The sequence below is a fragment of the Triticum urartu genome, chromosome 4A, assembly GCF_056163025.1.
Source record: "Triticum urartu cultivar PI428250 chromosome 4A, HENAU_Tu73, whole genome shotgun sequence".
Classification (NCBI taxonomy): domain Eukaryota; kingdom Viridiplantae; phylum Streptophyta; class Magnoliopsida; order Poales; family Poaceae; genus Triticum; species Triticum urartu.
In genome coordinates this window covers 611,153,747-611,177,108 of record NC_141876.1, presented here as the reverse complement: position 1 = coordinate 611,177,108, position 23,362 = coordinate 611,153,747, and the positions used below count along the sequence as shown (strand labels likewise).

The 23,362-nt window shown below is 44.7% G+C and overlaps 2 protein-coding genes across 3 annotated transcripts; one reads left to right on the top strand and one right to left on the bottom strand.

The window, feature by feature from the left end:
- Positions 1–2,464: 2,464 nt before the first annotated feature.
- On the top strand, positions 2,465–6,181 carry LOC125553224 (putative ADP-ribosylation factor GTPase-activating protein AGD9). 2 transcript variants are annotated; one of them, XM_048717024.2, is made up of 8 exons: positions 2,465–2,613; positions 2,720–2,818; positions 2,941–3,059; positions 3,714–4,173; positions 4,332–4,598; positions 5,259–5,381; positions 5,527–5,628; positions 5,799–6,181. In XM_048717024.2, the coding sequence occupies exons 2-8, from the start codon at positions 2,750–2,752 to the stop codon at positions 5,901–5,903; spliced, it is 1,245 nt and encodes a 414-aa protein (XP_048572981.1). In that variant the 5' UTR covers positions 2,465–2,613; positions 2,720–2,749; the 3' UTR covers positions 5,904–6,181. The 2 variants fall into 2 exon arrangements, with proteins under 2 accessions (XP_048572981.1, XP_087375408.1); XM_087519282.1 differs by having other exon boundaries at positions 2,503–2,818.
- Positions 6,182–16,349: 10,168 nt separating this feature from the next.
- LOC125553225 (putative gamma-glutamylcyclotransferase At3g02910) lies at positions 16,350–17,247 on the bottom strand. Its single transcript, XM_048717028.2, has one exon. The coding sequence runs from the start codon at positions 17,157–17,159 to the stop codon at positions 16,593–16,595; it is 567 nt and encodes a 188-aa protein (XP_048572985.2). The 5' UTR covers positions 17,160–17,247; the 3' UTR covers positions 16,350–16,592.
- Between the last annotated feature and the right edge of the window lie 6,115 nt (positions 17,248–23,362).

Genomic DNA, 23,362 nt, shown 5'->3' with positions numbered 1-23,362 from the left:
CCCTCCTCCACCATAATCCACCTCGCTCATATCGTCGTAGTGCTTAGGCGAAGCCCTACGCCGGTAGCTTCATCGTCACCGTCATCACACTGTCGTGCTGACGAAGCTCTCATTTGACACTCAACTGGATCAAGAGTTCGTGGGACGTCACCGAGCTGAACGTGTGCTGATCGCGGAGGTGCCGTACTTTCAGTATTAGGATCGGTCGGATCGTGAAGACGTACGACTACATCAACCACGTTGTCATAACGCTTCCACTTACGGTCTACGAGGGTACGTGGACAGCACTCTTCCCCTCTCATTGCTATGCATCACCATGATAGATCTTGCATGTGCCTAGGAAATTTTTCGAAATTACTGCGTTCCCCAACAACAATGACAAAACGTGAGTGGCGTAGTAGATATCCTTCAACAAAAGGGACCCACTCTCCCCTGCTTGTTTATTATTGTGGTGGATATCCTTCGGCAAATAATTATTGGAGGCAAGAGTGAGGGCCTCCTTTTCTACCCTCTTAGCCCACCTCCCCTGCCCCGTTCTGCAGTATGTAGATGACACCCCAATCTTAGTCAAAGCCACTCCAGAGGCGGCTCTCTGCACCTAAAACTTATTCTCGATAGTTTTGCAGCTGCCACTGGCCTCCAGATCAACTTCACAACAACAACTTTCGTTCCCCTAAATGTTGACCCTATCGTTGCTGCCAGTATGGCTTCGGACCTTGCCACTGATGTTTCCTCCTTCCCCCAAACCTATCTTGGACTACCCCTCTCCCCCCCACAAGTTACCACCATCTGCCTTTCAACCCATTATTGACAGTTGCGATATCTACCACTCTGGTTGATGTGCTTTACTTCTCTCTCGAGGTGGAAAATTAGTCCTCCTCTCAGCTGTCCTTGACAACTTACCCACCTACTTCATGTTGTGTTTTCCCCTCCCCATCCAGGTTCTGGAAGCCATTGACAAGCGTAGACGTACTTTTATCCGGTCCAATGACAAGACTTGCTCTGGGGCAAAAATGCCTGGTCGCTTGAGACAAAGTTTGTACTCCTAGAGATGCAGGTGGTTTGGGTGTAAAAAACTTAGGTGCACAAATTTTTTATCTACCACTGAAGTTTTCTTACAAATTTTTACATGCCACCAACATCCCTTGGAAGGATTGGGTTCTCCATCACTCCACCCTCCATATTGGCCTTGGCAAGAACAACTCCTTCCTTGCCCGAACCAGTTTTAAACACCTTCAGAGTTTGAGATAGATTTTCCAGTGTACCATCGGTGATGGTCACTCCACCTTCTTTTGTTTAGATAGTTGGCTAAAGCCGGAACCACCGGCTTTAGTATTTGCCACTCTTTTTTTCCCACCACACAAACCAAACACCATGGTAGCCACTATTATATAGGATGGGATCTAACTTGCTCTTCCTAATCGTCTAACCTCTATTGCATTTGCAGAGCTTGCCTCTCTCTCTCTCTCATGTATCGGACAATCGGCGACTGTTGAATGATTCTCCACTCGGGGAGCGCACACGGCTCTTTCTTCTCAACTCGCGGACCCCATACTTACCATGATCTGGGACTCAAGAGTTCCAAAAAAGTTATGATCTTTGGTTGGCAGTTTTTACCTTGATCGGCTGAATAGTAGGAAGAATATGTGCAAGAAGTCCATTCTTGACTTGGATGTGTGCTCTAGGTGCAGCCGCGCTATGGAAGACCGTGACCATATGTTCTTCTCCTGCCCGGCGGCTCGTGGGATTTGACTTGCAACTGTATTCGACTGCACTCCACGCCCTTGGCGGATTTCTTCTCCACCCCGCTACCCCACGCCCTGCCAACTTCGTTTGCCCCTTCATGCTGCTCCTCATCTTGTGGAAGAGCTGTGATGCTAGAAACAAGAAAGGTTTTCAGAATCCAGTTGTCGATGTACACTCCTCTATTACTGACATCTTTAATGACTTGATTATTTGATATTGTTGTCTCAAAAATGACACCGGTCTGTGGCGGGAGTTCCTCTCTTTCCGAAACTGTGGTGCTTTTGAAATATATTTAGGTGGGGAGCCTTTGCCCCCCGACGACCATTTCAAAAGAAAAAAAAGCGCGAGTGAGCTCCTCGGCGACACGGATTCAACATGTGGAGGCCCTCGGCGACGACCAATGAGGGGCATGCGGTGAAAGGAAAGGAAAAGCTTTCAATCCCTCGCGAGCGAGCGCTTGATGAGGATGGAAAAGTAGGCGAAAAAAAGCCATACATTGCTATTGTTTAGACATGACTATGAGATGCCATGTCTAAAATTGTACTCCTACTGGTAGGCAAGAAAAAGAAGATCGATTACTCACTAGTACTAGGAAAAAGTAATTAGTAGATAGAGCATACTATAAAAGAGAAAGGAAACGTGAAGCCTAAAACGTGGGCGAAAAATTAGTTACTCCATGCCTAACATGAGCGGACGCGTAGACCGCTACCGGAGTCGGGCAGATTTGACTGTGCGCGACACCCCTCAGGTCAGGACCTCAACCTCAACCTGAAGCGGCTGGACTGGCCGCCGACCGACAGAGCACCAACCGGTGGACTGGACACCGCGGCTTCCTCCTTTCTTCACCTCGCCGTCAAGGCCCCCGAGGTCTCCCTCTCCTCTCCTCTCCTCTCCGTGCTACTAGTATATACTCAACTCACGCGCTCTCCTCCTCCCCCCACTTGCCTAACCCAACCTCCACCCCTACCAGCAGCCAGATCTCCCTTCCCTTGCCGCCGGAGCCATGGCGTTCGACGCCTTCACCGACAAGACCGCCGTCTTCCGCCGCCTCAAGGCCAAGCCGGAGAACAAGGTATGCCTCTTCTTCCCCTTCCTCTTCCTCCCACCCGCCTGCCTACCTACCGGTTAGCTCGGCCAGATCTGCGAGCCGCCCCGGAACAGATCTGATCCATGTGTGCTATGAATGAATGCCAGATGTGCTTCGACTGCAGCGCCAAGAACCCCACCTGGGCCTCCGTCACCTACGGCATCTTCCTCTGCCTCGACTGCTCCGCCTTCCACCGCAGCCTCGGCGTGCACATCACATTCGTCAGGTACCTACTACTTGCTCCCTCCTTCCAGATCCTCCTTACTGCTATTGGATCTCATCGATATGCCGCGCCGCAATCAATTCATTCACCCTGCACCACTTGATCGACCTAAAACTAATCTCTTTGATGCATTTGTGTGGTCCAATCCCGGTGGCCGACATCCAGCCACCTGATATACGAATGGATTAAACCTGGGATGGGCCTTTGTGCCCTCGGCGGCACAGAGCCAAACACCGATGCCCATCTCGTTTGCCGGGAAACATGGAGTTTAGAGCGGGCTTGCTTGGTCTTGGTAGAACAATGAGGGACTTCAAACCTCTATGGTCCACAAGCGGCACATTGGGCTCCTAACATATCCATACCGTGCATTTGTAAGCCAATCAACAATGTGGAATTTGTCGGCTTTTCAGAGTAAAAGCAATGCCAAGTTTGTCGTTTGTCGTGTGCGCGTATGCGTTACTCTGTGCATGCACCACTGCCACCTGCTGATGCATTACTCATTTTCTTGTCTATGTTTTTGTCAATTTGCTGTGCTAAGAGTTAGTAAACTTTGTTCTGGTGCTTACCAAGTTCCAGGACAACTGATTTCTGCTATTTGCCACCAGTTTCATGTGGTTTCCTGTCTCTCTTACACAAACTGTACATAATATTTTGTAGGTCAACAAACCTGGACTCATGGACTCCGGATCAGCTAAAGATGATGGCTTTTGGAGGCAACAACCGTGCACATGCTTTCTTTAAACAGCATGGTTGGACTGAGGGGAGCGGCAAAGTCGATTCAAAGTACACATCCAGGGCTGCTGAATTGTACAGGCAGATACTGCAAAAGGAAGTTGCTAAAAGCTCCACCGTCAACGTCTTGCCATCATCCCCTGTTGCAGCGTCTCAGCCACCGAACCCGTCCGACGACTTCCCTGATTTCAAGCTTGCTGATGCACCAGAAGAGACTACCAACGGGAAGCATGAACCTGTTGTCGCCAATCCACCAAAAGAGCCTGCCCAGGCACCAAAAGCCCCTACACACCCCACTTATGTCAGTTCTGTAAAGAAGCCCCTTGGTGCAAAGAAGCTTGGTGCCAAGACTGGAGGCCTTGGTGTAAAAAAGCTCACTACAAAGGTAATACTGCAAATCAGCTGAGTTATTCTTGTTTCTAAATTTAGATATATGCACGTCTGTGGGGCTGACGTTCTAAAAATAGCGTACTATCACTCTTGTATTTGCTGTGCGAACCATTGACTGACTTTTGCCAAAATTTTTTTTACTTTGTACGGCAGTCAAATGAAAGCCTGTATGATCAGAAACCTGAAGAGCCAAAACCTGCTTTACCAACAATGACGACTACTACTTCAGCTGCAAAAAGTGGCCCATCCTCACATTCACGTTTTCAATACATGGAAAATGAGCCATCAACAGAATCAAAAACTGGAGGAGGCAACAAGACTGGCCATGTAGCAGCACCAAAAACCTCAGACTTCTTTCATGAGTATGGAATGGATAATGGCTTCCAAAGGAAAACAAGCACAGCTGCCTCAAAGACTCAGGTAAAAGCTGGGTTGATGCTAGTATTACGATAGTAAGAGTAATCAATCAAAGCACACAGTGATGCACTAGATTTCCATGATTCTTATAGCTTCCCTTGTTTTGAGTTGTATGCATACATATGTTTCTTATGTGCTTTTAGTAAGACACTTTTTCCCTCTGAATTACTTTGTTGGCTAGTCTGTTGTTTCTTGGAAGTTATGGAATCTCTTGTTTGGTTCAGGGTACTCTGGTGTGCAAACATTTGGTAGCATGTCCTTTTTTTCACAAATGGTCTTTGTATTATTTCACCAAATGATCTCTGTATTCGTTCCACGCTTGCTTGACAATATTCACGCGCTTGCTGCTTTTACATATCTGGTCCAACATCTAAGTTCAAACTTTTTTATTTATTCTGGCTGCTTCTTTAACACGCAACAAGCAGCGTCTTTTGTTTCTAATCAAAGCTGCTGCTCGATAATTTAGACTTTTCCCTGTTGCAACTGCATATTGATAAAGCAAGATATGTCAAAAGCAAAAACAGAGGCTACAGTTTTCCTTTGACTTTTATATTTTGACACTTCATGTTCTTAACATTAGCAATCGTTAATGTAAGTAGGTTTCCTTTAGGATCTAGTTCTACTATTACCCATTCTGATCCTGAGTGGTACAATACCTTGCAGATAGAGGAAACTGATGAAGCAAGGAAGAAATTTTCGAACGCGAAAGCAATTTCATCATCACAGTATTTTGGTAACACAGACAGAGAGCAAAAGGAGGCTCAGTTATCTCTTCAAAAGTTTTCGGTATGTACTTGATCTCACTTTAAGCTACTCGTGTTTTGAGTGTGCATGCTCCAGAATAATAATATGTCATACATGTTCTACTATATTCGTTTTGAAATATCCACCACCATTTGTTCTTATGTTTAATGTGTTTGCTTTACTACAGGGTTCATCATCCATTTCAAGCGCTGATCTGTTTGGCCGTGATACAAATGATTCTGATCTGGACGCAAGTGCTGCAGATCTCATCAACAGAATATCTTTCCAGGTAATCCTATTTTTTGCAATTCCACCATAGTTTTCCATTCCTTTCATATTTAGCTCCTGCTTTCCAATCTGGTGTACTTCTGAAAATCATATACTAGTGTATGCCCTAGTATTAAACCAAACCTGCACAAACTGACATACATCTCTAATTTGATCTGAATCTTTCTGTAGGCTTCCCAGGATTTATCATCTCTGAAGAACATGGCCGGAGAAACCGGAAAAAAGCTGACATCTTTTGCCTCGAATTTCATCACCGACCTCGACAGAATTCTGTGAGGTGTTGATTAGCGGAAATTGTGGGCATTTCTCTGCACGCAGAAGTACTGCTGCGAATCGCAGGGCAACTCTGAGTGACTCAAGCATTTCTTGCACAGCTATGTAGAGAATATTAGGGGGTTGTTACTACTATCATGAATGTCTTATCATTCACATTGATCGCAATCTTGTTACAATGGAAATATTGTTATTATTCATTTCATGACAATAGACAAAACATATGATTTTGTACTTATTCCAGCTTGATGTGCCGTGATAAAGATTTTATTGTGGTGCTACTGTTTTCTAAACAGATCGAGCTCTATTTTTTCTTTTCCTCGCTGTGCTGTGCTAGTCAAGTTCTCTATAATCATTATCAGTAGCTCATCAACTTATACAATAGCAAATCAATGCTAGCAAATTCATCATTAAATATATTTCTACAACATATATACTCCCTCTATATTAAAATATAAGATGTTTTTTATACTCCCTTAGTATAAGAAAATGTACTATTATATTTTGATAGAGAGAGATTATTTGTTAATCTAAATGTTAACATTGTATTTGTAAACTTAAAACGGTGGAATACATACTTCTGGCAAAATAAAATACAAAAGGATAGATGAATTTGTACCATCTATAAGAAAAAACAGAGTATGAGGAAGCTGACTTGGATTTTGCGGCCAAGCTTTGTCAAAGCATCGCCATGAGTGCTATGAACAAATTCATGCATGATTGTAATAGTGTCAAACAAATGCTATTAAATTCATCATTGTAAACTTAATTTCATTTGGAACATATGTAATATGCGAAGTAACTTAAAACCGTGGACTTCTGGCAACATAAAATAGAAATTTGCATAGATGGATTCCTTACTATCTGTCAAAAAAAAGTAGAGTATGCGAAAGCTGACTCGGATTTTGTGGCTGAGTGCATGATTCCCTAGAAAAATGAGTCCTCATGCATGATGACATGGACTCCAAGCAAGCTGGCAATATAATTTAGGTTTGTGAACATTTTTATTCCTTGCGTTTTCTCTTCACTTTTTTACGATACTTTTTGTGTCTCAATGTTGGATGATAGTTTCTTGGTCTCAATGTTGGAGGCAACTTGTGTGATTGATACGTGGTCGATAGCAATAGATTGTACGCTGATCATTGAGCAAAAATCTTGCACAAACAAAATTCTCTTGTGTCTTGTTAGTTTAAGCAAGTGACGGATGCATCTGGTTGACACATATGTGTGTAAGTATAATTGTTTGCACGCTACGGTGGTGTCCGATCTGATGCTTGGTTATGGAACTTCTCGCGGGATTATATTCCATAATATGGTCCTGCTTCACCATTGCCACAACGTGGTCGCCTTCACAATTAAGGTCGTTAAATCGGAACAATGCATTCAGTTCAAATGGACTCACCGTTATCTCATACTAGTGGTTGAGGCGTCACCCTATGACATCGCTCGAGAGAAAGTTGTGTGCATGTTTTCATTAAAAAAATACATGAAGCCCTCGCCTCCATCTAAACAAATAGCCTAGAAAAAAAAAATTCTCGCCTCCGTCTTAAAAAGAAAGTAAAAAAGAAAAGCAAATACCACCGCCGCTTATCAATAAGCGTCACTTTGCATAGCCCTTCATTTAAAAAGAATACGTGAGTCCTCACCTCCATCTAAAAAGAAAAAAAAGTATTTAAAACAATTGCTCACCTCTATCTATTTTTTCCAAAATGCTTTTCCATTCGGCCAACCAGCTTGCGCCACATGGCATATCTGGTTGACCGCCCTTCTGGCGACGCTTAATGGGTTTAATTGTCCTTGGTCCTCATAGATGTCTCCATCTATCACGTAAAAAGTCGCATATTTCCTAAACAATATGTGTTACCTGTGTAGGTCTTGAGATCATGTTGCATGGGGCCCTTAAATCGGACAACACACATAGAGTTCACCACCGAATAACAACTTATTAGACATATCATAAGACTATAAACACGAATGACGACGACATATAAAACATGCACAAATGAATCTTACCATTCACCTACATCTCCCGCACCTAGTGGGTACTCATACATCGGAAGAAAATCATCTCAGAAAATAAATCCATGAAAACCATATCGATAATACCGTGAAGATCCACAATAAGATAAATGATTAAACAAGTACCAATCTTCATATGAGTATGAATAGAGTTTACACACTGATCTTACAACTTGGAATTCTCTTACAATGGTGAAAGTGGAATGATAACGAGTATGAAGGTGGAAGAACAAAACTAAAAGGATATCTGGTAGTTCTTCCTCTCCAGATCTCTTCTCTCTCTATTCTGGATGGAGTGGCGGCGACTAGGTTTCTGTAATGTATATTGTTTCTTCACGAAAGTGTTTTCTGTAGATGAGAGGGTGCCCCTGGCACTTCATACGACCGGCAATATATACAAGAGCATGTGCTCGTATAGAAGGATACCTTGCATTCTGGTGCGCCTGTTGACCAAATTCCCAGTATGGAAGTTGCTCCATTTGGCTTGATTTGCAATAATTCACTTTGGTTTCCTTTCAAATATGCTTTCTCCTGCCAAACAATGGGAAAATAGATTTTCTTCTCTCTTGAACGAGAAAAAAATTTGAACGATTAAATTACTGCTCCCGAATATTCAACTGACCGATTAATGTCTTATAACGTATTCTATTTTTCTTTGCCAAATAAGCCAGCAAACGTCGACGGAGTTTGCTTTACCCAACTCCCCTTTTTGATAACAAGGTAAAAACCTCCGACCCGACATTCATGAGTTTCGAATGAAGAATGAAGAGTGCCCTGCCCCTCTTTTTTCCCCCTAAATCTTGGATTTGGAAGTTGGTAAAGACCCACCCCTTGTTTAAGTCAGAATGAGTCCCCGGCTATGACCAATGCCCCACCTAGCTGAATAGGCGTAACAAAGCTACCTGAAAAAGGCAAGGTGCACCTTAGATTGAAATCGACAAATTCGAATTTTGCCAATTCGGCAGTTTGATCTATGATTTCACATTCATGGACGAACCCAAATGGAAACCAAGCCTTTCGTGGTTCAAAAACGCGGAATCTCATCTCAATCATCATTTGTCAGGACTTTTCGGGGTAAGTTCTTTGGCTTGGACAGGACATTTAGTTCATGTTGCTATTCCCGCATCCAGGGGGAGTACGTTCGATGGAATAATTTCTTAGATGTATTACCCTATCCCCAGGGATTGGGACCCCTTTTGAAGCATTAGCTCTCCCTGAAAAGGAGGTGATCCAGCCGCACCTTCCAGTACGGCTACCTTGTTATGACTTCACTCCAGTCGCAAGCCTAGCCTTAGGCATCCCCCTCCTTACGGTTAAGGGTAATGACTTCAAACATGGCCATCTCCTATAGTGTGACGGGCTCGAAAAGACGATAGAGGCCATCTTGAAATGCCAAGGTAAGCCCACAGACTCCCTAGCGTCTCTACTCGACCTAAAATGTGATCTCGAGGACCCCAGACGGATTAGCAATCCCTAGTATTCCATAACGCGTATTGGACTTATGTTTCCTCCTCCTCGAAGATGATGGATCTATGGTTATGACCATTCTTTATGGCTTTGTACCAATAGTACAGATTCGATTTAGGCTCCTACGTCTTATTATTTGTTTGGTGACCGGCTTTTCACTGGCAGGTCAGTAGGCCTTTTAGAAGGCGAACAAACAAAAGTTCTCCGTGGGCGCTAGCGCTACCTTGTTCCTTTTGTCAATTGAAGTCGCGCGTAGCTAACACCTAATTAATACTTAATTTAATATAAGTAGTTAAACAGTTAACTAGACTAAACTTTTTCTCATAGTACTTTGAGAAATTAAGCGGGCGAGCGGCGGAAATTGAACCTGTATCTTCTCCTTGGCAAGGAGATATTTTACCATTGAACTACGCTCGCTACGGAGGAACCTAGAAGTAGAGTCTTATGGGCAAGGACACTATTGCTGATTTACTAACCTCTATAAGAAATGCGTGAAAAACACATGTTCTGACTTCTTTTCTGAGAAAATGGGGTGGATCATCTTCAAAAGCAACTCTGCAAGCAAAAGTCAGCCTTCCACCTAAGCTGCGCAGGAAAGGCCCAAAGCCAATCCCAGGGAACAGTAAAGCTTCATAGGGTCTTTCTGTCCAGGTGCAGGTAGTCCGCATCTTCACAGACATGTCTATTTCACCGAGCCTCTTAACTTCATAAAGTATTTGGAAAGAAAAGAAAGAGATTCTTGGTTTTACTATTAATAGATATAATTGCCCAAAAAATCAGTGGTTTTACTATAGCTAAGCCAATGGGTTGACTTTGTTTTTGAACTGGTTATTCCAAATAACAAAGCCGACATCGCAACGATAAAGAATGTCGATGACAAAACAAGACAAATCATTATAAACATCGTCATTTTGATATTTACAGATGTGCCACAAGATGATGATGATTCACGCCAATGTTTTCGAGTTAATACCCCACGGTTAATCCTTTGCTAAGCGTCCTCTTTAACCTCGCAAGAAAGATAATTTACTGCTCTGGCTAGTGGATCTTTATTCGCAAAAACAGCACACTACCCCACGCTTCTTTAACGCAAATAATTGTATTTTTTCCTACTAATATTTGAGTATTTTGCAATAAATATGTTATTATCAAAAATATTTACCGCCTGATAACACAACAAATAAATAGGACATAAGGTGAAGTACAATCATATTCAACGTCATCACACAAGCCATGTAGGTTATCAATAAACAGAGATTATTTGATACACACATTAACAAATATTGGGACTCTGGTAAGTGTATCAGTCGATCAATCTGGCACAGCACACATCGGTGTTGCTGTCTCAAAATTTGCGGCTGAGCTTTTGTGAAAGCATCACCATCTGTGCAATGAACATGGCCATGCATGATCAAAACAGAATCCGTGCAAGACTGGTTTTAGTATAGCTTTGGTTTATAAACATCCTTTTCTTGCTTTTGCCCTTCACTTTTATAATATCTTTCATTTATGTCATTGCAGGAGGCAACTTGTGTGATGGCTAATTGGTTCTGGGCCGCTTCGGGATGGAAAGGTCAACCGGTGGACAACAACAAATTCTATATTCTATATCTATATCTATATCTATACTATTATTAAAAAAGCAAACAAGAATTCTTCTAAAGCCACATCATAAAATGTACACAGGATAACCAGAACCCTCGGATCAAATCAATTTAAATACATCTAACTGTCTGTATTATACCAACGATCTGATATTCAGATCAACGGCATAGATCAAATGTTCTGCCGAGGGCAGACGCGTGGTCTGCCAATCTCCTAGCGCGCTCCGCGTCCCTGATCCCCGCAGCCCACGCACGTCGTGCCATCCTACTCCTACCCTCGCAATCTCCCTCAGCCACCATGATCCCCTCGGCCAAACAACGCCGCCGCACCTCTCCCCGCCTCCCAGCTCTAGGTCCGTTTCCATGCCGCCCATCGCAGCTGCGCCTCCCTCCGCCGCCAAGCACTAGCTCCGGTGGCCGCGCCGCCCATTGCGTCGCACCTCTGCCTAGATCCGCTTCCCACGCGCCAGCACCCGCACGCATAGGCCCTGAACCGCCGCCGCTCCGCGCGCTTCAGCCCTGATTCAGCGCCGCCTCGCCATTGGGGCGCCTGCTGCGTGGCTGCCACTTGCCACGCCTCACCCTTCGGGTTCAAGGGCTCCTCGACAAGCGTGGCCGGTGGCAGTCCAACGACGGCGGCAAGGAGCGAGGAGGGGTGCAAATCAGCGACAACGAAGTCCCACATTGGGGCATACGGGCACCAGAATCGACCCGCCTTGTGCGTTTGATGAAGACGAGAAGGGATGGGGGCTACCTGCGACTTGAGGCGGCGGCAGGACGACAACGCGGTGATCTGCATATCTACAAGGGAAGGTTAGCCCATGCTCTCCGGCCTCTCTGAATTTTTGTCAGGCAAACAGGGATACAGGCTTTTGCTGATGCGGCAGACATCGCCCACGGCAGCAATATGGCGGGGAGGTAGAGGCAGCGGGGCGCCAGAATCACCGAGGGAATGCACAGCTAGAGGTCAGTGATGCATCCTCCCGAGTGCAATCCACACCAGTCACTACACCACGGTCGTTGATTGAAGGCATTTTTTTAAGGGCACCTTGAAAACGCCTCGGATTGATCAGTTTTGGAGGCGTTTTAGGAAAGTGCCTCGGATTGATGCAGCTATGGAGGTGTTGTAGGAAACTGCCTCTGATTGATGTAGCTATGGAGGCGATTTAAGAAAGTGCCTCGGATTGATGTAGCTATGGAGGCGATTTAGGAAAGTGCCTCGGATTGATGAGCTATGAAGGCATTTTAGAAAATTGCCTCGGAATGAAGGTGGTGACTGCAGGTGGCCGAGCTGCTGCTATGTGCATGAATGAGACTCTCAGCTCGCGGGTGTCACCGTTTAATCGCAACGTCGAGGCAGCCGAACGCCGGCGCTGGAGAAGACGGTGACGTTGTTTTGGACCGTGAGACATGCCTGTGTATATATATGTTAAAAGACGTCCCTTCCCATTGGAGTACAGACAGCTACCTTGGTGTACTGGTCGGTGATCAGCTGTTACACACAAGATGTGCTGTGTTCGAACAATCCGACGAGGCCCAGCGGTGTAAAATCGATGATTCATTGTCTCTGAGCAGGGAAGAAATATAGAAGTTATGGTCGCCGGTACACGTGTCGCCGGAGTTGGGAGAGAAATACGAAAAATCTGCCTCGTCATTTGCTGAAAACAAAATTAAACGAATTTGTCATCTCAACCTGAACAGGCGAAGCTAATGATGCATGGTTCCTGAAGATTCATATGATGGAGTAGATGTATTTTGGCGGCGGTGCTGACCAATCAGTTCGTTCGCTGCGTCTCAGGCAAAGCAGTTTTAGTCCCATACTGCTTAGGGAACAGTAGTTTGACCACCTTAAAAAGACAGGGCAATCAGGTTGCTTCAGGATAACAGCTACGAGAGAAGGAGCCTGTGCTAACGGGCCTGTCCATTTCAGCCCAAGTAATACAATGTAACAGCCCAACTGAAGGTAGTGAGAAGAGGGACTAATAAGCGCTTCACACCTCAAATAAAAAAAAAGGAGACCTACAGGAAATAGATAAGCGCTTAGCTTAGCTGGGCCCGATCCACTATTTACGTTTTCCTTTTGCTGGAGTTTAGCGGCACTTCTGCAAATCGCCGAAAAGCTTTCGAGGCACTTTTCAAAAACGCCATCGAATTAAGTCTTCCGAGGCATTATTGTTTAACGCCTTGATTAACATTCCCCTTCACGACCATTTCTAGCAATTTTCAAAGACGCCCCAGAACATATTTGAAGGCATTTTAGAGACTTTGGGAGGCATTTTAAAACGCCTTCTAATCTGAGTCGTGTTGTAGTGAGTGGACCAAATTTCTCATGCATGTTTAAAATATTCTGACGATCATTGGCGTATCAGCACGTAAGAAGATCTGTCTTTTTTGGATGATGTTTGAGCAAAGTAAGGGTGGAGGGGAAGGGTGGCCGACATCATACAATTAGGTCTTTGCTATAGCTTTTTCGTGGCACAGGCAACACTGCTTTTCACGAGCAAGGTGGCAAATTCAGGTAGCCAACAACACCCCCCGATGCAGGCAAGTATGAATGGATGTAGATGCAACACTTCTCAGGGATTTAGCATTTTTATACTCACGTAGTAGATGTTCATGGTGATGCAAAACACTTTCAGGGATGTAGGCAAATTTTCAAACAGGAACATATGCAGGTATGCAACAGTGTGATTTTTAGGGGGGTCTGGCAATACTGTACATGTACATCTTTTTGTAAGGCAGATAACCAAGAGAGGAGTAATTTTTGTAGGTACCATGATGTACGCAACACTTTGAGAGATAAGTAGGGAAACACGGTAGGATGCAGGCAAATTACAGATACATATAAGCAAGATATAGGCACACATTTTTTTTTCAGATGGGTCAGGCAATATTCCTATACATTAGTCAATACTGCAATGCGGTCACCGTCGGGGACATCCATTACCGACTAACGACGGTGGGGATTAGTCGGCCGGCCATGGAGTGCTCTTTTTTGTCATGGCACATCTTCACAAACGAGTCATGCCTACAGCAACAAGGCAACAATATTCAAGATTTCTTGTTTACTTCATTTCCAAGCATCACTCTTAAAGGCAATATACGCCAACGGATCATCATAACTGGGGAGGAGTGTCCTGTCGGTTTTATAAATTCAGTACCATTCTACTACTCGCAGTTTCTGTAGTTCAGTCAAATAATACAATTTCTTCCTGGTTTCCATATTGTGGATGTAAATTATATTGCATTCTCACGAAAACCTTTTCTTCCTGCTCTCTAATCATACTACTACGATCACGCCAATGAGGGATTGTTCTTTGGTGGTCATCTGACCCTGGTTTGTGCTACGATTTCCTGTACAGTTTAGCTATGAATCGGCATGGTTAACTCTCTGTTTTGCTATAGAATTGGTATAATTAAGAATTGATATAATCAACAAATCTATTGGGTCCTGCTCTAGGGATTGTTCTTTGGTTCTAAGCTTGACTCTTTAGAAGTGTTACTTGACTCTCTATACTTAGAGCTTGATAAGAACGAAAACAAATTAATAGGCTTAATTTTAGTTGTTGTGCATTTCATAGGGTGTCGAATGTACTTGATAGTGTCATAGCTTCTGTTGACATTCACATATGATAGATGTTGTAGATGTATTTCTCCAGCATGTGTAAGTAGATAGCCCACACCATGTGGGTCTGGGAGATTGGCCCCTTCCATTGTTGGATGAATCTCATTTGGCTCCTCCCTGACTCACTCATTCATGCAGGTAATTTGCTCTGATTTTCTGATGTTGTTTCTTTGCTAATAATGCGGTGAACATTTGGAAAGGTTGATAGCATAAATTCAACGCTTCCCTTGCAAGAGAACATATTGTGGTGCCATATTTTCCATTTTTCTTGCACAACTTGTTATGCCAAGCAATAGCGAATACTTTTATTGATTAGCCTTTCTGCTCTATGTACTGTGATACCTGCTATGTGTGAATTTGCTCTGAGATTCATGTTTACAAAATATATATTCTACCTATGACAGTAGTTTTAGCATCCATGGTGTTGTACAGTAGTTTTATCTGTATCACATATCCATGAAAATACTTAACCTGAGTAGCAGGGGAGCAGGTGACAGCAGCCAGACATTTGATCCCACTTTGCTAATCACAGCCAATAAGTTGTAACCAAGGTGCTCGGATAAATATGTTCCTTTCTACAGAATGTAGGAGTTGCAGGTTTTTAAACTTACAAAGGACATTTTTTTCAGTCTTAAACCAGTTGTGTTCTGAAGCATTTTGTTTCTTTCATTTGCATGATTCAATAAAAAAAAACACATGCCAAAATTGTTACAAGCATTGTTGTAGATAATAGAAAAGTTTGGCCTAATCATCTAACATGCTTGGATGCTCCTTATCTTCAGTCAAAGGTCTACACTTGATCAAGCTTTAATGTTGAAGTAATGTTCTATTATTGTAACTGTATACATATTCTTTGACTATTACAGAGAAAATCGCAATAACATTCTTGGGTAAGCTGGAAGTGAGGTCCTTATCTGGAATTGTTCAGTATCTACTATTTCATCATATTTATAAAGAAAAGGTTAACATTTCTGGCGTTGCTACTTAAGGCAAGTCCAAGTGGGGTGCACGTGAAATTTTTAAATATTGTTGAGATCACTGAAGATAGCTCATGGCATGGCAAGTTTTATCTTGAAATCAGCATCCGTGGCTTGAATATTAATCAACGGCATCCCTAGACTCGACAACAATCAGAATAGAGCAATCAGTGGTCGCAGGCTTCTAAAAAAAATGTAACTTGAATGAGGATGTGCCCGTTGGATTCATTTGTATATCCTGCTTTTTAGCATCCATGTGATTTGGTTTTCTTTTAAGCTAAACATTATTGTTGGTAGTAAGACATGTAAATATAACTGTTATTTTCAAAATTATATGATGGTAGTCAGAGACGTGCGTTGCACGTGCAAATTTACTAGTAATCATTTGAAAAGAAGAATCTTGCACAAACCAAATTCTCCTCTTGTTTATGTCTGGTTAGTTTAAGCAAGTGACGGATGCACCTAATTGACACTGATGTGCAAGTATCATATGCTACACACTAATAAAGGTTGTGCTCATTCTAATCCTTAGATACTGTGGAAATTGAAAGCCCAGCTATACAAAAGCTATGTGTTTGTCGGTCCAGCTTAAAAAGGCATTCATGGATGTGTAAGTGTGGTGTAGATGTTACACTCACGCAACGCCTAGAACTAAGTTTGTTTGTCGCTCAATCATTGTAATAGCGAACGTTCATAGATCACACGCTTACGCAACGCATATAGCCCAATGAAAACACCAAGGAAGTAGAAAGACGGATGAAAGTACCAACAATTACTTCGTGTATCCATGTATCAATCTTGCACGGCACGCATCTTCCAGCAATGAGATAAGCGCAGAAGCGAAGTGACAAACGGCACGAGACCCAACCTGGAGGCTGGAACAGACGAACAACTGGGCCGTACGGTCCTCGTCGGCGGCGATGCGGCCGGCTAGGAGCTAGCGAAACAGAGAGCGAGGATCCAGTATGAAGCAGAGGACGAGCGAGGACCAAATCTTGCGCTAGGACTGGGAGGAGACGAAGACGCGGATCTGGTCGAGGAAGGTGAGGTGCTGCGGCCGGTCCACGCGGCGGACGTACCCGGCGGCCACCGCCGGCGAGTACTCGGCGTGGCCCCTCCGCCCGCTCCGCGCCCACATCTCCGCCGCGTACCCGCGGTGCGCGTAGTACGCCACCACCTCTTCCGCTGCGCCTTCCCCCCCATCGACAACGACGGAGACGGGGAGGCGCTCGTAGTGGGCCCGCGAGACGCCCTCCAGCTCGTCCAGCCGGGCGAGGCCGTGCGGCGTGACGGAGTAGAGCTCCCCGCGGACGCGCTGGCAGCCGTGCTCGCCGGGCAGGTTGAGGAGGAAGGGGACGCGGTAGGGCCCGCAGACGAGCGGGAGGGGTTCGGCCGTCGCGGCGGCGGCCACGAAGGCCGTGTCCCCCGCGCGCGCCAGGTCCTGCAGCAGGCCGTGGTTGGAGAAGCCCCGCTTCAGCGTGCCGTACGTGAACACCAGCGTCCTCTTCGCCTCCCCCTCCGGCGCCGGCGACGGCTGATGCTGAGGGTGCTCGTCGGCGGCGCCCATGGGGATGGGTGGGTGGGTGCGATGTACGGACGGGCGGAGCTGATTGGCAGGGGAGGGTGGGATTTGGTCTTGGTTTGGTAGGTTGGTGCGGTGGCGGTGGGTGCTGAATTTATTGGGGACGCGGGGTGGGCTGGTGGTTGACGTGGCGTGGGCCCACCTCGCCGGCCATCGGCGACCATAGCTTTCGTCTCGGTCACCTCGTGACATCCAGCCACGGCCCGTCTGTCTAATTCAAACTTTTTTGAAATTTCTAATTCAGTCTTTTCAAATTGGTATTTCAAATTCAGCTGTCTCATTCTTCGTGGTTAGCTCAGCTGGCCTGACGAAGAAAATGTGCATGCACATGCTTATGCATGTTCGACCGATGGGATATGCATGGCAACATGGGATGATAAATCAAAACAAGTCCGGCCGATGTGGAGTGAGGCTTGTTTCCACACAAGCCTCACTCCACATCGGTATGGCCGGCCGGCCAGATGGCAACAAGAAAACGTGGAGACATCTAGAAGCACCATACCACCGCACGTGACAGAGATTTTCTCTTCTGCCTCTTGTTAAAGATTCTCCCTCTCAAGCACGGCGTGTACGGCCGCTAGCTTGCACCAACTCTCTCTTGACCACGCCGCACATCGGAATCGACAGAACCGGCGAGCTCAAAAGAAAAGAAAAGGAAAATATATGTGCAGCTGTAGAGCTAGATCGTACTGTAGATGAGAACTACTTGCACTCCAAGGGAAGCCTCTCTCAGCCCTTGGATGGCCATTCCGGCTTCTCTCTTCACCATCTCACAGCCACCCACTTCTCATCGGCGTTACCCTGCCCCGCTCCTCACCGTGATTTTCAGGCATGGGACCCAAGTTGTCTCTCGTCTGACCATGCATCGGCTATGCTTATGCTTTCATTTTGTCCATTTTGATACACTTTGTGTATGAATTTCTCCCAATAGGTGCCGAATTATTTTATGATATTTAAAACATAGACCTATCATGAAACAAACATTAAAACCTAGCGACCGAACTTAGGCTATGCAAAAAGAGAAAAAAAAAGACATGTCGTGCAAACAAGCGCCAAAGCATCCAAGCCGGCCTCTCCAACCCCGGGGAAGACACGCTACCGAAGGTTCGCCCTCGTATTTTCCCGAGCAAAGCACAACCGTCGTCACCTTGTATAGATCAGTTTTTTTTTGAAAGTCTTGTATAGATCAGGTTGATGATGCTACTACTTGTCTTTTTGTGCATGCAATTTATGCTTATCTGAATTGGTTGTTCATTTAAAACGTACACCGTACGTTCCATTGTTTGAGTGCACGCGAGTGGGATCGATTCCTACCAGGCCTGTTCTTGGGAGAAAAATTATGCAACCTATCTTGGTACAAGTTGAGGTAATATTTGGTTCATAGCTAGACAATACAACTCTTTTCTCACTATATAGTAATACCAAATAAAGAAAGTGAGACGACGAAATTGACCACCACAAGCGTCAATATGGTAAAATTTTGTGCTCACATTGTGTAGGACATGTTGTCAAGAAAGTGAGGCATAGTACATAGCTATGACCGGTAGAACAAACAATACTATCCATGAGCATCAGCTAGACTTACGGTTATGACAAAGTTTGTCAATCAACGAAGAATATCCTAAAGGTATCCCTATGCTTAGTTGGTCCAATCCATCCTATGCTTGAGGTTCACGGCCAGGGTGAAAAATAACATTTTTTAGAACTATCCTCCAAGCTTTATTACTCAGAAAACCATTTCTTTTTAGAAATAGTGTTCAAATTATGCGGCTGTAGTAGCCAAACATATCTACCCTGCGCTAAAGATAATGTGACAGCCTCATACCCCTTCGCTCGTACCCAAGGGCACCCATCGTTAGGGTGTCTTGTACTCCCCGGCCGGCGTCGTTGCTGGTCTACTGCATCTCCTATGGTCTTAGAGCCATGAAGGTGTCGTGGATCTCGGTCATTGCCGGCGGGAGGGCTCCATTTCTAGGTGCTTTTGTGAGTTTTTTTTTTACGGTTTGTGTCTTGCTTAGAGAGACGAGGCGGTGGCGGCTCTCTGAAGATGGAATAAGATTCTTCCTGCCTGGCCCCCGTCCCGGTTATGCTTCTAGCATCATCGGAGGGCGTGTGGAGATTTGTCTCCAGCGGATCTCATGGCATTCGGTCGGTGTTTGTCTTTGATAGATCCATGTGGACCAGGTCTTCATTCGTCTTTGTTCATGTTTCTACAGGTTGGACCCTTCCGATCTACGTCTCTCTTCTTCGGCGGTAGTTGTTGTTCGGATGCGTTGGTTCTATGGGGCCTTAGCACGACGACGTCCTGACCGTCTACTAGAAAAAGTTTTGCCCGGCTCCGATGAGGGAGGGGCAATGATGGTGGCGCGCCTGGCTCACTCTAGTCCTAATATTCATCGTTAGGTGGTCTACGGATCTGAATGTATTTTTTACTTCTGGTGTTCTTTCTACTACCTTGGTTCACTCTAGTCCTTATAGACCGGAAGTTTTCATCGCAAAAAAGGGAAGATATTGTAAACTTGGCAAGATTGAGAGCTTCATAATTCGAGCTCCGACCTTCATGGAAAAATTTACAAAGATCAAAGTTAGCTGCTGGAGCTCCTGTCTCCGTAATAATCATCAAACGAGAACCTCCTGGATTTCTTCAATTTGCGTAACTACCTGCTTGCAATCAGACGCAACATGTATCGATCTCTCAAGGACGTGTCCATTGTATGGTTGGTCCTCCAAACCATTGTAGGCTATACAAAGATTTACCTCACCTTGGAAGGCTCCTGAGCTGTGCGAGATGAAAGGGACGAGGTAGTGAGTGTTTGGTGTCGTGCCTCCTCTTTTGCCTCACCCGCTGGAGAGTGTTTCTCGACCACACACTCCAAGCCTCCAGGGTATCTCATAAACTTCGAGTAACATGTGTTACGAGAGTTCACGTATACTAGTGAACACATATTAACAACATACTAGTAACTACACCAATAGTCGTGAAGTCTTTCGCTAAAAAATATAGGCCATTACGGCAAAGAGTCAAGTCAAGATAACAAAAAATGAAGTCCTACAAAAATGAATCTACACCACGAAGCAATAGAGTGCACCACATGAACATAGGATATTCTAATCGAAGTATAGTTAGAGACTCTCTGATTAAAGTCTAAACCATTTTAGCCATATCCATAAGATTTATGTTCCTAGTGGATTAATCTTCATGTATAATTTCATACATGTAGTTAAGATGATTTGTACTTTTCAAACAACTAGGAGTACAGTTGACACCCTGCAACATTGTGGCGAGCATACTACATAGTCAAACTGTGTGTGCGTTTTTGTGCCAACATAGAGTATATACACATTTCAGTTGATTATTGCATACACGGGAATAGACACAACTAGTCACCACAAATCCAACAAAACAACATTCCAATGATTAAATAAAAAGATCCTCAAAGACACCTTATATACTCTAGGATTTTCTATCTTCTTATATCTAATCCTACACTACAAAAACCTATCAAGATATTAAGATGACGGCATTAAAATATATAGGAGTGCCACACATATAGGAGGAGGTGGGGGATGCTTCCTCCATCGTGCTGGAAGATAGGAGGGAGGCGCACCTCGACGAAGCCGGCCACAGGATGTACATAGTCGTTCTCGAGCCACCTGTAGGAGGCCAAGGTGTTGGAAAATTAGGCAAGTTCATTATTAATTCCAGTGAATAATTCATGACTAGAAGAGATACTAGCATGCAACAATCTAGCAAACTAGAAGAACAGCAAGACATGCATAACAGCAGCAAACACGTAATAGTAGCTGTAGAAGCAGACATGAACAGAGGATGTTGGATGTACTGATCGTTAGCTATTATGGGTGCGACAGTATTGATGACGATGTTGGCGACGATCTGCTGCTGACGGCGATGAATACGACGATGAGTAGCACCGCCCGACTTGGACGGAAGACGACCCGTGATGACGAATTTGAGCAGTCGCGCACAGCGCTTCCCAAAAACCTAATTCGTCCTCTCCCGGTGCAGGATCGCAAAGATGAAAGGTTCCGGAGACCTGCTCTCCCACGCGCCGATGCACGCCGGCGTTTGGGATGGAGTAGACTACGATGGCGGCGCAAGTTGTGAGATGAGGCAAAACCCTAGGTGTTTTTCGGTGTGTCTCTGGCCGTAGCCGGTAGCTGTATATATATTAGGACCAGAGGCGGTATTGTGTCGCGACCACAATCCCAAACCGACTCGGTTTCTAATTCGTATACTTACCGGACAAGAAATCAAAAGAAACTTGTCTGCCAAGACGTAAAAATAAAACGGCAAAAGGAAGCTGCGCTCCTGCAAGGAGACGTACCGGATTTCGGCGGACCATTCACGCGCATGTCGCATGTACGCGCCGCCTGGCCCGGCCCGGCCCGGCCCGGCCCGGCCAGGCGAGGCGAGGCGAGGCGAGCAAGCGCGCGCGTGTGGTTTTCCCTTTCTCTTCTCACACATCACTTAGAGTGGTAGAGAGAACCCACTATATAAAGAGGTCCAACTCTTCTTCAACTTCCAAGGTGGGACTAAACTTAGCACCACCACTTGCCATTTTACACATGGGCTTTGAGATTTCAGAAATTGCTATGGGCCTAGCCCATTAATTCTAACAATCCCCCACCAGATCTCAAATACCCATTTAGAGATTTGCCTTCTCTCACCACTTGTTTAATATACCAGTGTTTCAGCAGAGACTGTTAAGTTGAACTTCTGCCTAGAACTTTAAGCTACATCCATTCACAACTTGACAATGGACTATGCCTTGAATTGCTAGTTTTGTGTGAACAGGTTTCACTCAAAGTCTTAACCAGTACCTGACCGCCAGTAGGCTACCCCGCGGTTTGGAGCTTATACGTCATACTCCCTGGTCTCTTCGTGAGTTTACTAGAGATCACCCAAATCTCATAGACTGCGACGTTTACAGTCAGAACTCATATAGGTGTGTTCTTTCAAGACTGCTCTGTAGGATAGCATCTTTGCTAATTATAGCCAATAGAACCACATTAAGGCATGTTGCCGACCTGCCTTACAGATCTGAGAGTTTTGCATCTTCACTTGGAGACGATCATAAGTTATTACTCTCCTCAGTTAACCAATAGCTTGTTCTTCCCAGATCCTAATTCACGGGATCTCCGATCACAAAGGTTGGGTTACTACTATGGTGTAACATCTATGGGTCTCATACCCATCTCCCTCGATGCAATATCTATCACATTTCGTGATAGTCCCTTTGTAAAGGGATCTGCCAGGTTTTTGTCTGTTTGTATATACGTAATAGTTATTACTCCGGAGTTTCTCAACTTCCTGACAGACTTCAAACGTCTTTTCACGTGTCTTGATGACTTTGCATTATCTTTAGAATTGTTCACTTTAGCGATAACCGTTTGGTTATCACAATTCATAAGAATAGCCGGTACAGGTTTTTCAACAACCGGCAAGTCCATCAAGAGCTCACGCAGCCATTCTGCCTCAACAGTAGCTGTGTCCAAAGCAGTTAATTCTGCTTCCATAGTTGACCTCGTCAATATGGTTTGCTTGCAAGACCTCCATGACACTGCGCCACCACCATGAGTAAATACATACCCACTTGTTGCGTAAAGTACATCAACATCGGAGATCCAATTTGAATCACTATATCCTTCTAGCACAGCAGGATGCCCTGAATAAGTAATTCCGTAACTCATAGTACCTCTCAGATAGCGCAAGACCCTTTCTAGTGCATGCCAATGATCATCACCCGGGTTGGACATGAACCTACTCAGTTTGCTCACAGCAAAAGAGATATCTGGTCTTGTAGCGCTAGCTAAGTACATGAGTGAACCGACAATTTGAGAGTATCTTAATTGATCTCACGTTTCTTTCTTGTTCTTTCTGAGTGTCACACTGGGATCATAAGGTGTTGGAGAAGGCTTGCTATCCATAAAACCGAATCGGTTCAAGACCTTCTCAACATAGTGAGATTGCGTTAATGTAATCCCACTCTCATCCTTAATAAGTTTGATGTTTAGAATTACATCGGCTTCTCCCAGATCTTTCATGTCAAAACTTTTTGATAGAAAAGACTTGACCTCATTAATTGCATTAATGTTTGTACCAAAGATCAGTATGTCGTCCACATACAAATATAATATGACACTATTGCCCCCACCATGGCGATAGT

What these genes read in the sequence shown, in the direction of transcription:
- LOC125553224 (XM_048717024.2), top strand. Translation starts at nt 2,750, where the DNA reads ATGGCGTTCGACGCCTTCACCGACAAGACCGCCGTCTTCCGCCGCCTC. An exon ending in GTGCACATCACATTCGTCAG is followed by an intron (nt 3,060 to 3,713) that starts GTACCTACTACT and finishes AATATTTTGTAG; the next exon opens with GTCAACAAACCTGGACTCAT. An exon ending in TAAAAAAGCTCACTACAAAG is followed by an intron (nt 4,174 to 4,331) that starts GTAATACTGCAA and finishes TTTGTACGGCAG; the next exon opens with TCAAATGAAAGCCTGTATGA.
- LOC125553225 (XM_048717028.2), bottom strand. Translation starts at nt 17,159, where the DNA reads ATGGGCGCCGCCGACGAGCACCCTCAGCATCAGCCGTCGCCGGCGCCG.